At 47.7% G+C, this 13,312-nt stretch overlaps 1 protein-coding gene across 5 annotated transcripts in view; it reads left to right on the top strand.

The window, feature by feature from the left end:
* The first annotated feature begins 1,331 nt into the window (after positions 1-1,331).
* Positions 1,332-13,312, top strand: part of DZIP1 (DAZ interacting zinc finger protein 1) — a 51,517-nt gene continuing 39,536 nt past the window's right edge. For 2 of the 5 annotated variants that reach the window (XM_070799920.1, XM_070799917.1), the window contains exons 1-8: positions 1,332-1,593; positions 2,339-2,436; positions 2,793-3,006; positions 3,807-4,035; positions 4,123-4,725; positions 8,141-8,225; positions 11,177-11,301; positions 11,790-11,951. In XM_070799920.1, the coding sequence (XP_070656021.1) occupies positions 4,000-4,035; positions 4,123-4,725; positions 8,141-8,225; positions 11,177-11,301; positions 11,790-11,951 (1,011 nt within the window). In that variant the 5' untranslated portion in view covers positions 1,332-1,593; positions 2,339-2,436; positions 2,793-3,006; positions 3,807-3,999. The remainder of the gene's footprint in view (positions 1,594-2,338; positions 2,437-2,792; positions 3,007-3,806; positions 4,036-4,122; positions 4,726-8,140; positions 8,226-11,176; positions 11,302-11,789; positions 11,952-13,312) is intronic. The other 3 variants (XM_070799918.1, XM_070799921.1, XM_070799919.1) reach the window with 3 other exon arrangements.

Below are 13,312 nucleotides of genomic sequence, written 5' to 3'. Positions count from 1 at the left end.
GGCTGTCCCGCGCGCGTCCTTTCGCTTCCTGTCCAACCTCTGTGCCCCCATGGACTATAGCCCACCATGCTCCTCTGTCCATGGGTTTCTCCAGGCAAGAATACTGGAATGGGTAGCCATGCCCGTCTTCAGAGGGTCTTCCTGACCCTAGGATAGAGCCCATCTCTTCTGTATTGCAGGTGGATTCTTTACCCACTGAGCCACCTGGGAAGCCCAAGACCTTATGACTTTAAGTAAAAATTAAAACAAGGAAGGAATTCAACATAAATACATACTGAGCTATTACTATGTTTGAAGCCTCATGCTAAATAGTCTATAAAGCAAATTCCATCAAGGAGAAACACAAGGAAAGGCCTTTTACAGTAACATCAGTTCAGTCACTCGGTCGTGTCCGACTCTTTGCGACCCCATGAATTGCAGCACACCAGGCCTCCCTGTCCATCACCAACTCTCGGGATTCACTCAAACTCAAGTCTATTGAGTCAGTGATAGCATCCAGCCATCTCATCGTCTGTCGTCCCCTTCTCCTCCTGCCCCCAATCTCTCCCAACATCAGCGTCTTTTCCAATGAATAACATCCAACAAAAATTCTGTAGTTACTCCTTTCTAACTGAAGAACAATTTTGCTTCAACAGGCACTAAGATTTTGCAAAAGATGCACTAAGATTTCTCAACCCGGGTCAACCTCAAGGTTGTTAAGGGTTATTCATTATTTAAAAATATGGAATTTTGTCCCATTGTTAGAGACCGTGTTCCATTTTTAGCTTCAAAGATAGTCACCTTGCTCTTGACCCAGGACATCCATCCCCTCTACCCCACTGACAAGCTTCCTGTCAACAGAGATCCGTGCTTTTCGCCCTAAAATGGGCATAACCAAAAGAGAAGGGAAATCACGTGCCAAGGCACAGAAATCTTAAATTACTGTGTGCTTTGCCACATCGTCTTTAATCCGGTTTTCCCAAGGTTGTATTAGCTAGACTCTTTAAGGTCTCTTGCATCTGCAGACTACTGAGATTAAAACGTATCTCTTCTTAGAAGGAATTCACATAAAGCTCCTACCTCTATGGGAAATTAGCTAGCTGAGGCTTTAGGCTAACCACAGGGTAGGAGTGAATCTGGTCTCTCTTTGAAAAACCTTCCAGGGGCTAGCATCCCCCGCCAGCAACAGAGCGCGCCTAGGTACCACGTGTCTGCACCAACAGCGGGATTGGCCCAGCGCATTTTAGCTCTGCGGTCTAGACTCGCACGGTCCCGCCCAGCTGCCAGAGGAGCCTGGAGGCCGAGAGAAGAAGCTGGAGGGAGATCGCGGAGGGGAGGGGGCGGGAGGGGGGTGGGGGATCCGGAGGCGCCCGTGCCCGGGAATCTGGGAGGGCTCGGAGCGGCGCCAGGCGGCTCGCCTCGCCACAACTTGCCCTGAACACACAGGACTCACCCTGCGCCCTGGAAGAAGGAGCCGGCCCACCGCTTCCCGCTTGGCTGCTCCTCGGCCTCCACGGGCCCGCCTGCGCCAGCAGCACCCCTAGAATCTGCGTCCCCAGCCTTGCCCCCGTCCGCCTGCAGCGCCCGGCGCCTGCCCAGGAGCGCGCGGCTGGGGTGAGTCCGGGATGCGCCAGGCGTGCAGGGGAGGCCGGAGCATCTCGGTGCCCGCGAAGCCATGGCCTCCTCCGTCTTTTTCGCCGAAGCGAGCCAAGGCAACAGACCCCGAGGGCCTGCCTGCCGCAATCCTCACTCCCCGTTTGTCTTGCCTTCAAGGGGCGGCGCCGAGGCCCCACTGGAGCCCGCGTTCCCGGGCCTTTGTCTTTGTGGGTTCGGCGGGTCGGCCCAGCGGTGCGCCCGGGGCAGGAGAGGCTGCACCCGGCTGGCGGCCCCGCTGAGGCTTGGGGGCCAGAGGGAATGGGAAAGCGGGCCCCCTTCTTTCCTGCTCCGGCCATCTTGCGACTCAGATTCAGCCTAGGGGCCAGGGTGGCCAACCACGCGGCGCTCGGGGCCAGGCTGGTGGCGGGGAGCGGAGATGAGCGCCTCGGGGTCCCGCGCACCTCCTCCCCCGAATGCAGTGGGAGCGCGCAGAGAGACCCCCACCTTCATTTCCAAGGGCTTGAACCCAGATCAGATCAGATCAGTCGCTCAGTCGTGTCTGACTCTTTGCCACCCCATGAATCGCAGCACGCCAGGCCCAGAGCCCGGGTGAATTCCCCTAACAGGCCAGAGGCACAGGAAATACGAGGGACAGGGGCCGGGAGCTGACGTTTTACATAAAGAAGCGCCTAATTCATTCGGATCATCCTTTATCCACGTGTCCTTTTGGCAAATTCTTAACACCTTTTCTCTGCCTGACTAGGTGCTGGGGATATAACGGTGAGCAAAAGAGACCACCGCCCTTGTTCCCGCTGATCCTGCAGCCCAGTGGATGGAGTCCATGGTACCCAGACCTTCCAGGTTGGTGTCCTGACGCCTTTCAAGCAGACTGGGAAACTGAGGCCTAGGGCTGATATAACTTGTTCTGGGTCTGCAAGTGGAAGAATCAGACCCTGAAGCTAGATCTGTAAGATTTGTATGCTGGCTGCAGTGAATCGGTAATAGCTCTTTTCCCCCCAAAAAATCCCATTCAAAATTATTGGGATGTATGGTTTCTGTGAAGTCTTATGAAGTGTATGCTTAAATTTTTGGATGCTTTCATGTGGACTTATTTGTAGTTCTCAGTGTTTGGAAAGGGCCGGATATGGTTGATATTACAACGTTGCTTCCAGTTACTCTCAACTGTATTTTCCTTTCTTCTCTTCTTTGGCTGTTAGGAAAGACAGAAATTTTCCTGATGGTTGGTCCAAACAGGGACTCCCTGGTGGACTGAGGGATGGTTGGCTTTTCCTCAGTTCATGCATCTCTGTGGTAGCCACAGGCAGCCCCCAGAAGACCTGGAGAATGAGAGGCCTGAGGTCTACAGGTTGCTGCTAGAAATATTTTAGCCCCTCCAGAAAACAGAATGCAGCTGCCACACAAGTTTGTAAGGTAAATACCAGGGCCCTTTAAAGTTTCCCCTCCATATAATTGTTTACATCTTCATGTTTTGAAAATGTATCCTTTTGAAAAGACAAGTAAAGTATTACACATTCTGGGAAGTTCTCTGGTTTGTAAGAGCTTTCCTGGTGGCTCAGATGGTAAAGAATCTGCCTGCAATGCAGGAGACCCGGGTTTGACCCCTGGGTCAGGAAGATCTCTTGGAGAAGGGAATAGCAACTCACTCCAGTCTTCCCTGGAGAATCCCATGGACAGGGGATCCTGGCAGGCTACAGCCCATGGAATTGCAAAGAGTCAGGCAGGAGACTAAAGGACTAACACACTCACATGCTCCATCAAATATAATTGACTACACTACAAATTTAATTCTTAAAACAACTATAAGTATACTATACAAAATGGACCCTTAATTTTCAGTGTACCACTCAATGAGTTTTGACAAATGTATATATATCCCTGGGTAATCAACAGCCCAATCAGAATAAAGAACATTTTTTATTATACCCCCAAAGTGTCTTCATGCCCTCTGGCAGCCAGCCCCCCTCCATCCCATTGATTTTTGCAAAGATTTGTGGCTTAACGTTTTTCTGAGCTGCGTGTGAAAGATGAGGATGAATGGCTATTTCTCATCCCAAAACCTAAGGCGAGGGTCAGAGGCTGGCGGCTAGGATGTGGTTCCCCAAGCCTTAGGGACTTGGAGGGTGGCATCTGGGGAACCGGGAAGTGTGTCCCCTGGAAGGGTGGTCCGCTGTCCTCTGGGGCCCACGACGACTTCTCCTCTGGTCCCGCAGGACTCTGGGCGCCCGCTGACCGCGCGCTGGCCGCCTCGCACTTCGCTCCAGGTGCCCGCCCGGGGCGCTGCCATAGCAACGGCCTGGACGCCCAGACCTTAGGCCGCCGCCGCCGGGACCCAGCCTTCTCCCGCTCCCGAGGGGTGGGGCGGCGGCGGCCCGGGCCGGGAAGACGGGACTGCCCCCTCCCCCGATGCCAGCGGAGGCGGCGGATTTGCTTCCAAGCATGGTAAGGAGCCGGGAACCCGGGGATGCCCGCCTGCCGATGCGGCGGGGCGGGGTGGGGGAAACGATGGCGGAGCGGCGGGACCCCCAGCTCCCTCCGCCTCCCCGCGCTTCTGTCTCCTTCCCGCAGCCCTTTCAGAAGCACGTCTACTACCCGCTCGCCTCCGCCGGCGGCCTGGAGGAACCCGACGCCTCCGCAGCGGCCGCGGCGGGCGGGGCGGCCATGGCCTGTGGTCCCCCCAGCGCGGCGTCGGGCCCCCTGCCCTTCTTCCAGTTCCGCCCGCGCCTGGAGAGCGTGGACTGGCGGCGGCTGAGCGCCATCGACGTGGACAAGGTGGCGGGCGCCGTGGACGTGCTCACGCTGCAGGAGAACATCATGAACATCACCTTCTGCAAGCTGGAGGATGAGAAGTGCCCTCACTGCCAGTCGGGCGTGGACCCGGTGCTGCTGAAGCTCATCCGCCTGGCGCAGCTCACCATCGAGTACCTGCTGCACTCGCAGGAGTTCCTCACCTCGCAGCTGCACGGCCTGGAGGAGCGGCTGCGCCGGAGCCTGGCCGAAGGCGAGCACAGCAAGAAGCTCCTCACCAAGCAGGCCGGCGAGATCAAGCTGCTCAAGGAAGAGTGTAAACGCAGGAAGAAGTTGATCTCCACCCAGCAGCTGATGATCGAGGCCAAAGCCAGCTATTACCAGGTGGGACGCTGCCTCGCGATTGGCCCTTAAAACCCTCAGTGCCTACTGGTTGGGATATTGAGAGTCCTTTCCTATAGCCCTGCCCTTTTTTTGTTTAAGATTTGTTTAAATCAGGAGAAAGTACTCTTTAAGCGAAAGCGTACTTTTAACTAACAGATGACATGGCTCATTACCTTGTGTAGACTAACACGGGTTAATAATTTAACAAGCAGCCTTGTCTGCAGTGCTTTATTGAATTATCTAAAAGCTGGTGGTTCAAGAAGCTGTTTCCTCCTCCTAACAGGTATAATGAAAAATAAACCAGGTGCAAATTGCTGTTGAGGTTGGGCCCCAGATGATATGGAATGCTTGCATCTTGTGGATTCCCCCTCCCCCCCACTCATTTTTAAATTTTGAAATGTTTTAAAATTTACAGGAAGATTGCAAGAACAGTGCTATGACTTCTTATACCCTTCAACTAAATCCACCAATTATTGGCATTTGCGACATTGGCTTTATTTCCTCTGTCTCTGTATCATGCTATTACTGTTAAGCCATCTGGCAGTGAGTTGCAGAGTCCTAAATATTTCAGTGTATATATTTTCTAAGAAGAAGAATACTTGCTAGTATAACAGCACTGTTTAAAAATTTTTAAATTCTTGTCTTTTTGTTCTTAATCTCCAACTGTTTGTTCTTGAACCCAAGATAAATATTGTCATTTCTGAGTGTAATGAAGTCAGTGTATGTATCTTTTATGAATTAGGTGGAGAAAGGAAGAATCCTTGAAGATATCAAAGTAAGCAATAGACTGACTAGACTGATTTCACACCCAGTCATTTTGGCTAAATAGGACTGAACAGGCCTTAGTGGGTTTAGGGAATGGTGGAGCCAAAGCAGGAGAGAGTGTAGAGAAGTGGGTGTAGGTGCAGAAAGCAGTGTGATTAATTGTACTCAGGACCATCCCAATAGGCGCCTTGGGAGAAGTGTGCTTACACTAGGTGAACAGTCAGGAAAGAATCCTGTTAGAAAGGTTTAATGTTTAGCCTTGGGTACACAACCCCTAGGTGAAATCATCAATGATCCCGGATATCGATAATTGCCTATTTGTTTCATAAATGCTATTTAAAAACTAAATATTGATAAATAGTGTTGAGATGGTTCTCTAGAAACATATTATTGTAAAATGGATAGAATGGGTTCTGTTTAAAACCTTTGAAGACAGTGCAACTGGTTTTGATGTTAAGCAGTGAAACATTAAAACCTGTAACATAAAATTTTTATGTTTATAAACATTTTTTCATTCTTTTGGTTATCATAGAAATAGCTGTTAGATGAAGACTTTAAAATGTTAATGACATATGAAGATAATAAACTAATGGCACACTTTTATCAAATGAGTGGAACCTGCCAACTCTTGACCACTCAACAGACTCTCTGAGTGGTAGTGGTAGCTGTATGGTGTGCGCAGGGGGTGGCCAAGAAGAGGCAGGAAAGACCACACCACCTTTTCCTTCTTAGTGTATTTAGTGTAGGTATACTCTGCCCTCTATTAAGTGACTTGCCATTGTCTCTTTGTGGAGTTCTTGAGCTGTGAGAGCATTTAGGGTGACAACTCCAGAGTTATTCTACTTGGGTTTGAATCCCAGCTATTCCTCTGCACAAGTCATTTAACTTCTAAACCTTAGTTTCCTCATCTGGAAAACAAGAGCCTTAGTAGCAGAATCCCAGGAGATAATGCATGTATAGCATGAGGTGGTCGGTTTAGGTGGTTTAGTCGCTAAGTTGTGTCTGACTCTTGCGACCCCATGGACTGTAGCCCTCCAGTCTCCTCTGTCTGTTCTCCAGGCAAGAATACTGGAGAGGGTTGCCATTTCCTTCTCCAACAGCATGAGGAAGGCTCAGTAAATAGCATCTGACAAGTAGATGTTGATATCTGCGGGGGCTTCTCCATAGTGAGCTGTGGTTACCTGTGGTCTATGCCTTTGTGATATAATTATAATGAATAAGCGTAAGGCAAAACCTGAAAAGGAAAGCATGTAAATAACACAGTAGGATTGAAGCAGCAAAATCCAGACTGAGAGAAACTCAGCAGGACAAATGTTCATTTTCTTTATCAAGAAAGTTATAAGGAAAAGAGAGCTGGTGGTTCAACCTATAGACTAACAGAGAATTAAGAGACAAAACAACTAATTGCAAGATATAACTTTATTTGGGTCCTGATTCAAAACAAAGTGCAAAGGATATCCCTGGTGGTCCAGTGGCTAAGACCCTGTGCTCCCAGTGCGGGGGGCCCAGGTTCTGTCCCTTGTCAGGGAACTGATTCCACATGCCACAGCTAAGACCTGGTACAGTCAAATAAATAATAAAAATAAATAATTATTTTTTTTAAAAACTGCAAAAATGTTTTCTAAGCCAATGTGTGAAATATTGGGAAAAAATAAATGGTTGGATATTTGTCAATAATTAAGGAATTTACACATTTTAAAAGGTGGGATGATAATATTATGATTGTATTAAAAGAAAATCCTTTTGGAGATAGATTTTGAAATATTGGCAGATGAAATACATAATATTCAGGATTTACTAAGAATAGTCCTGGGGAAGGATATAGATGAACAAGTTGATTTTTTTTTTTTTTTTGGTTTAAAAATTATGTTAAAAGATAGAGAATAGAGATATTAGTAAGATTGGTTTTTTTCAGTAAGTTCATCTTAGGAGGCCAAATATTCCTAAGCATGTGATCAATGTTAATGCTGGGCTCTGGGGATAAACCTGTGAATAAAGAGAAGAGAGTTCATACTCTCAGGAAGCTGAGATGCTAGATCCTAGAGGAACTGGACAGGAAATAAGAAGCAAAGGAAGTAACTAAAGCTGATAATATTAAGTGGTGAGATGGACAATGATGCAAACAAGACAGTGCCTGGCAGGGAGCTTATCCAGGAAGATTTCTTAAGGACATGCAGCACAGCCCCAGCATGGAAGAGGTTCCATAAACGACATCTCGAATGTTGGGAAGGAGCCAGACTTTCATTGGAAAGTCTGGGGAAAGTTCAGGCAGGGACTGGCCAATGCAGAGTGTCTGAAGCTGGGCAGCATGAGGGACAGGAAGAAGGCTGGCACAGGTAGAGTGTCATGGACAAGTTGGTGCTGTTGGGCTGGGAACCACCTGTATAACAGGAGCATCCTCAGGGGTTCCAGAAACCACCATGATGGGCTCTGTTAACAGAGATGGTTTTCACTGGCATGCGTTCAGTTTGGGAAGAACACCCTGGTTGTAAATGTCTTTTTAGTTATGGTTTCAGCATCACTTGCCAGGGTGGTATCTCTTGGGGAAAAGCCCCCAAGAGGGAGTGCTTCAGGTACCCAGATTTTAATTCAAATTAGGTGGAGGGGCACTTGTTAGAGACACTTGGATTCATTGCTCTCTCCTTTTCAGTGCCATTTTTGTGACAAGGCCTTTATGAACCAAGCTTTCCTACAAAGTCATATTCAGCGCCGCCACCCGGAAGATTCGCATCTTGGTAAGTAGTGAGCTCTGCTTCAAAGAGCTATTTTCTTTAGCCTTATAATAAAGGTACTGTTTCTGGTAGCTTTTTCTTTTTTCAGCGAGACATGGCCCAAAGCATCTCTCAATCCTTTTAAAAGAAAGCGTCATAGTCCTTGTTTGAACACTCGTTAAGTGAATATTGATCCCCTGTGATGTGCCATGCACTGCATTAGGGCTCAAGGATGCAGCCATAAGCAAAACAGACCCTGTCTGGCTCTCTTACATCCTAATAGAGGGGATGGAGGAGTTACATCTAAACAAATGAGTGATGTTTTCAAGTGGCGGCAAGTGCAATGAAGAAAATAAAGTAGGAGAATGGGACTGAGAGTGACTCCTGGTGGTCAGCCATGGCCTCATTAAGGAGGTGATATTTGATCAGAAACCAGAATGATGAGGGGGTCCTGGCATGCAGGAAATCTAGGAAATGAAGATCTCAGGCAAAGGGAATTCTCACTGTCAGCTGTGTTTGGGGGGGCGGGGCAGGCCGGTGTGTTTGGGGAACAGATAAAAGTTTGGTGGAGCAGAGTGAGCAGAGGTGGGCTAGGAAGGGGCCAGGTCACGTAGGGCCTCAAATGCCCTGGGTAGGAATGTGGGTGATATAACCGATATAATGAGAAGCCACTGGAGGATTTTAAGTTGGAGGGGTACGGATATGATGTAATTTGGACTGGTATTTTTATATTTTTTTGGCTGAGCCACTCAGCTTATGGGATCTTAGTTCCCTGACCAGGGATCCAAAGCACTGCCAGTGAAAGCACCAAGTCCTAACCATGGGATGGCCATGGAATTCCCTCCAATTTGTACCTTTACACGACCCGTCTAGTAGTGGGCGGGGAACAGACAGTAGGGACGGAGGTGGAAGCAGGTTGAAGCATGAGGAGGCTGCAACAGGTAGCCCAGGGGAGAGAGGGTGGCAGCCGGACCAGGACGGGAGGTGGGAGACGTGGAGATGGAGAGGGTTTATTCTGGACACAGAGCTGTGACTCCACGTAGGAGCTGGAGATGAAGTAAAGATGATCCTGGGCTTCTGTCCTGTACAAATGGGTGAATGGTTATCATGTTTACTGAGGGGAGGACCAGGAGGGGAGCACATTGAGGGAGGAAGAAGGAAGGGGAATCTGGGTTGGCCATGGGTACACTCAAGTCACACATATAGTCGCCGTGCATATGAGGATGCTGGAGGTCAAGGTAGAGGCCCAGGCTGGAGATAAAAACCTGGGAGTCGTTAGCAAAACTGGGCTGGATGAGGTCACTTGAAAAGAGAAGACAACTCAGGGCCAGTCCCACACTCGGAGCCCAGGAGGAGCAGCTGACAGTGAGAAGTTGAAGTGATGGAGGCAGGAGGGAAGTGGAGAGTGTGTTGTCATGGAAACCAAGAGGCATGAGGGTTTCAAGAAGGAGGTAGTGACCCCCAATGATCTTGAGGCACAGAGTAAGATGAAGACCGAGAAGTGACCATTGTTTTCCCAGTGGCCGTTGGTGGCCTTGACATGGCCTCAGCGAACTGCTGGGGACAAAAGCTGGACTGGAGTGAGCTGAGCTGAGGATCCAGCAAGGAAGTGGTCATGTCGATTACAGCCATTTATTTCAGTAATGTTTGCTGGGAGAGAAAGCAGGGACAGGAGGCAGTATCTGGAGGGAAAGTGGGACCAAGGGGAGAGTATTGTCTTATTTGCAGTGGGAGATACTAAGATGTGTTTGGGTGCCAGTGTGAATTAACCAGTGCCTAGAGGGGCTAATTGAAGGAGCAGAAAAGGGGAGGGGCTCTGTGGCTTGCAAGGAACCAGGTTTGCAACTAATCTAAATGTTCTCAGAAGCAAAGAATGCAAGGCCTATTTCTCCATGAGCAGATCAGAGCAACTCTACAGATTGCCACAGTAATCCATGGAAATGCTCATTAGATCTAAATGTTTTTGGTAGCTGGACGTTTATATTTCTAGCTTGTTACTCACTACCTACCTGTACCTGCTTTTCCCTCCCTTTTGGGCTTATTTCCATTTCTGCCTATTTCTGATAGATTTATTTAGGAAACAGCTGAGCTTTGTATAAACAATATGAATAGCATAAAATTCCACTTGTAAGCCATGAATCGTGGATACAGTTTAACAGTGTATTGAAGAAACTGGGGAGATTAAATATTTTTTAAATTAACCTATCATTCTTCAGTGTGAAACTGACCTTCTTTCTCTTCTGTTTCAGTATCTTATTCTATCTCATACTCGTTTCAGAGAGTATTTCAGACTCTGAAATGAGTATTATTTCTTCAGGTCATCTTTGAGATTCTGACTTTCTACTTTGGTTTCCATACCTTTCATGTCTACACTCACAGACACATGTATATCCATTCAGTCATGTGTACATCTGCATGTAAGTACATGAACATAAGTGTTCTTCCCTTCACTTGTTGCTTCCTTTTACAACTTCTCAGTAGTTCATTTTTGCCCCGCGGATGGGTTGTGGCCCAAGTTTGCATTTTGAGTGCCGGCCTCTGCTTGTCTGAGCACTGATGACATGTTCAGGAGAGTTCCGTGGGAGCCAGAAAGATGGTGACCGTAGAGATTTCAATATTGCGGTACCTGCGGTTGAAGCCGTTGATTTCCTTTCTCTGATTGAGACAGGCGTCTTGGAGAAGAGCCCAGGATTATTCCTTTGCTCCCTGAATGGGCTCTCACCCTGCCTCTGCAGGGTAATCCAACCTCAACCCAGTGGCTGAAAGAATCTACTTAAAAATAAACGGTGCCCAATGATGCAAAGGGCTGAAAATACATAGTCAAGAGTAAAGTTGGCTCGTGCAGCATGAAAAAGAGTAATATCCCAAGAAAAAGCAGTTTCCTTTGTCTTTGTCTTATTAGTAGCACCGTACCCTATAAGTTTTCCAATGCGTTTCTAAGAGATGGTATTTTAACGATATTTCTGTTACAACAGAGTATAAGACAAGGGCGCAGACGGACAAGCTCCAAAGTGAGATCGACATGTTGAAGGAGCAGCTGCAGCTCACCAAGTCTCAGCTAGAGGCTGCACAGCATGCCCACGCAATCAGGCTCTCTAAGGTATGATGCTGAATTCTGAAGCAGTGATGTGTTGGGAAGGTTTGGGGTTCATTCCTTTTAAATATTCAGTAGAGTTCACCAGTGAAACCATCAGGTCCTGAACTTTTCTTCGTTGGGAGTTTCTTTTGATTACTGATTCAATCTCTCCTCCTTGTTGGTCTGTTCGGATTTTCTGTTTCTTCATGATTCAATCTTGGCAGATTGTATAGTCTCTAGGAATTTTTGAGACTTTGGACCTCTGTGTTTATACTTTAAGAGATGTAAGGACAGAAGGATGCTATGTGCTGCCTTTGGTTTGGGAAAATCGTTGTGCACAGACCTGCCTTTATACGCAGTGTTTTTTGCAACAAAACAAACCAAAGAAAGGCCTAAGTGAAATCTGCAAGTCTCGCCGACTCATGTGAGGTGAAGCTGTGCCCATTTATTTAAAATTCTTCAGGCTTGCTTCATGTCAGAGCTTTTAAAGCCATGTATTAAATCAATTTCAGGAATATGAAATGCAGAAAACAAAAGAGGAAGAATTTCTGAAGTTATTCGATAGATGGAAAGAAGAAGAAAAGGAGAAACTAGTTGATGAAATGGAAAAAGTCAAGGAAATGTTTATGAAGGAGTTTAAAGAACTGACTTCTAAGAACTCAGCATTAGAATATGTGAGTATTAAACCCAGGAGTCCTCATAGCATTGACAGAGTTGTGGCCTTTAGAGGTGGTGTGACAGTGGGAATATGGCCCTCAGATCCACAAGTTCCTTTATCGTGCCCTGGCCCAGACTCCCATCCTCCCTAAGAGTCTAGGGAGCTTGGGCATATGGAAAACAGAGTAAGTCCTTAAGAGCAGGCTCTCTGGCCCCAAACTCCAGTGCAGAACACTTGGTACATTTGGGTCAGATCAGAGAAGAAGGGCCCTCTTGCTTAACTCGTTAGGTTTGGATAGCCTGAAACTGTAACCCCTTCCCCAAGTGTTGGAGCTTTCCAGAGTTCCAAAGGAACTTTCTAGAAAGACTGACACAGATCCCCAATGTGGGAGAAAGAAGCTGACCCAGAAAGACAGGCCGGTTTGGCCTGAGTGAAGTGGGTGAGCTAGATGTGATTAAATGCAGCCCCTCCCGGTTCCCTGTGGGAGCGGCCTTGGTCCCAGGGAAGCAAAGGAGACCATGGAAGATTCTTGAGCTCCCTCTAGGGGCAACATGTTTTATAAACTGAAATAGAGGGGTAGTTTGGGAAAACTGCAAAGATCCTTATCTAAAACGCCCTGAACCCTCTCATGGGGATGGGCAAACTATGACTTGGGACCCAAATCTAGCAAACCACCTGATTTTGTATGGCCCTTGATCTAAGAAAGGTTTTTACACTTTAAAGTGGCTGAACAAAGTCAAAACAAAATATATTTCATGCCATGAAAATGGTATCAATTGACCTTCTGGTGTGTCTACAAGAGAGTATTTTGGAATACAGCTGTGCTGTTTCCTCTACACTTTCTCTATGGAGATTTTGTGCTGCCGCCATGGAGTTGAGTCGCTGTGACCAAGACCTTAGGTGTCTCCAAAGTCAAATACTATCTGGCTCTTTACAGAAAAAGGTTGCCAGCCGCTGTCATATCTTTATAAAGCAAATGTGGCCCAGGGTTAGTTAGCTATTGGTGGCAGTGAAATGGATGTTCGTTATACTGTCCTTCCAACTTTTCTATAAGTTGTAACTTGCAGATAAAAAGTTGAGGGGAAATTAACACGGGGTGGCTCATTGTGTCTTTTCTGTAGGGCTTCCTTCAGGCAACTCCCTGTTGGTTCAGGTGTCCCCACATCACCTCCCCTGGGTCTGAGCATCAGAGCTCTTGGACAGTTGTTGTTGTTCAGTAGCTCAGTCGTGTCCGACTCTTTGCGACACCATGGACTGCAGCATGCCAGGCTTCCCTGTCCTGCACCATCTCCTGGAGTTTGCTCAAACTCGGAGCCGGTGATGCCCTCCAACCATCTCATCCTCTGTCGCCCCCTTCTGGCCTCCTCACTAAATCAC

This window comes from Bos indicus, chromosome 12, assembly GCF_029378745.1.
Source record: "Bos indicus isolate NIAB-ARS_2022 breed Sahiwal x Tharparkar chromosome 12, NIAB-ARS_B.indTharparkar_mat_pri_1.0, whole genome shotgun sequence".
NCBI lineage: Eukaryota > Metazoa > Chordata > Mammalia > Artiodactyla > Bovidae > Bos > Bos indicus.
Note: the sequence above shows the minus strand (reverse complement) of the source record. Positions and strands in the feature narration are given on the sequence as shown.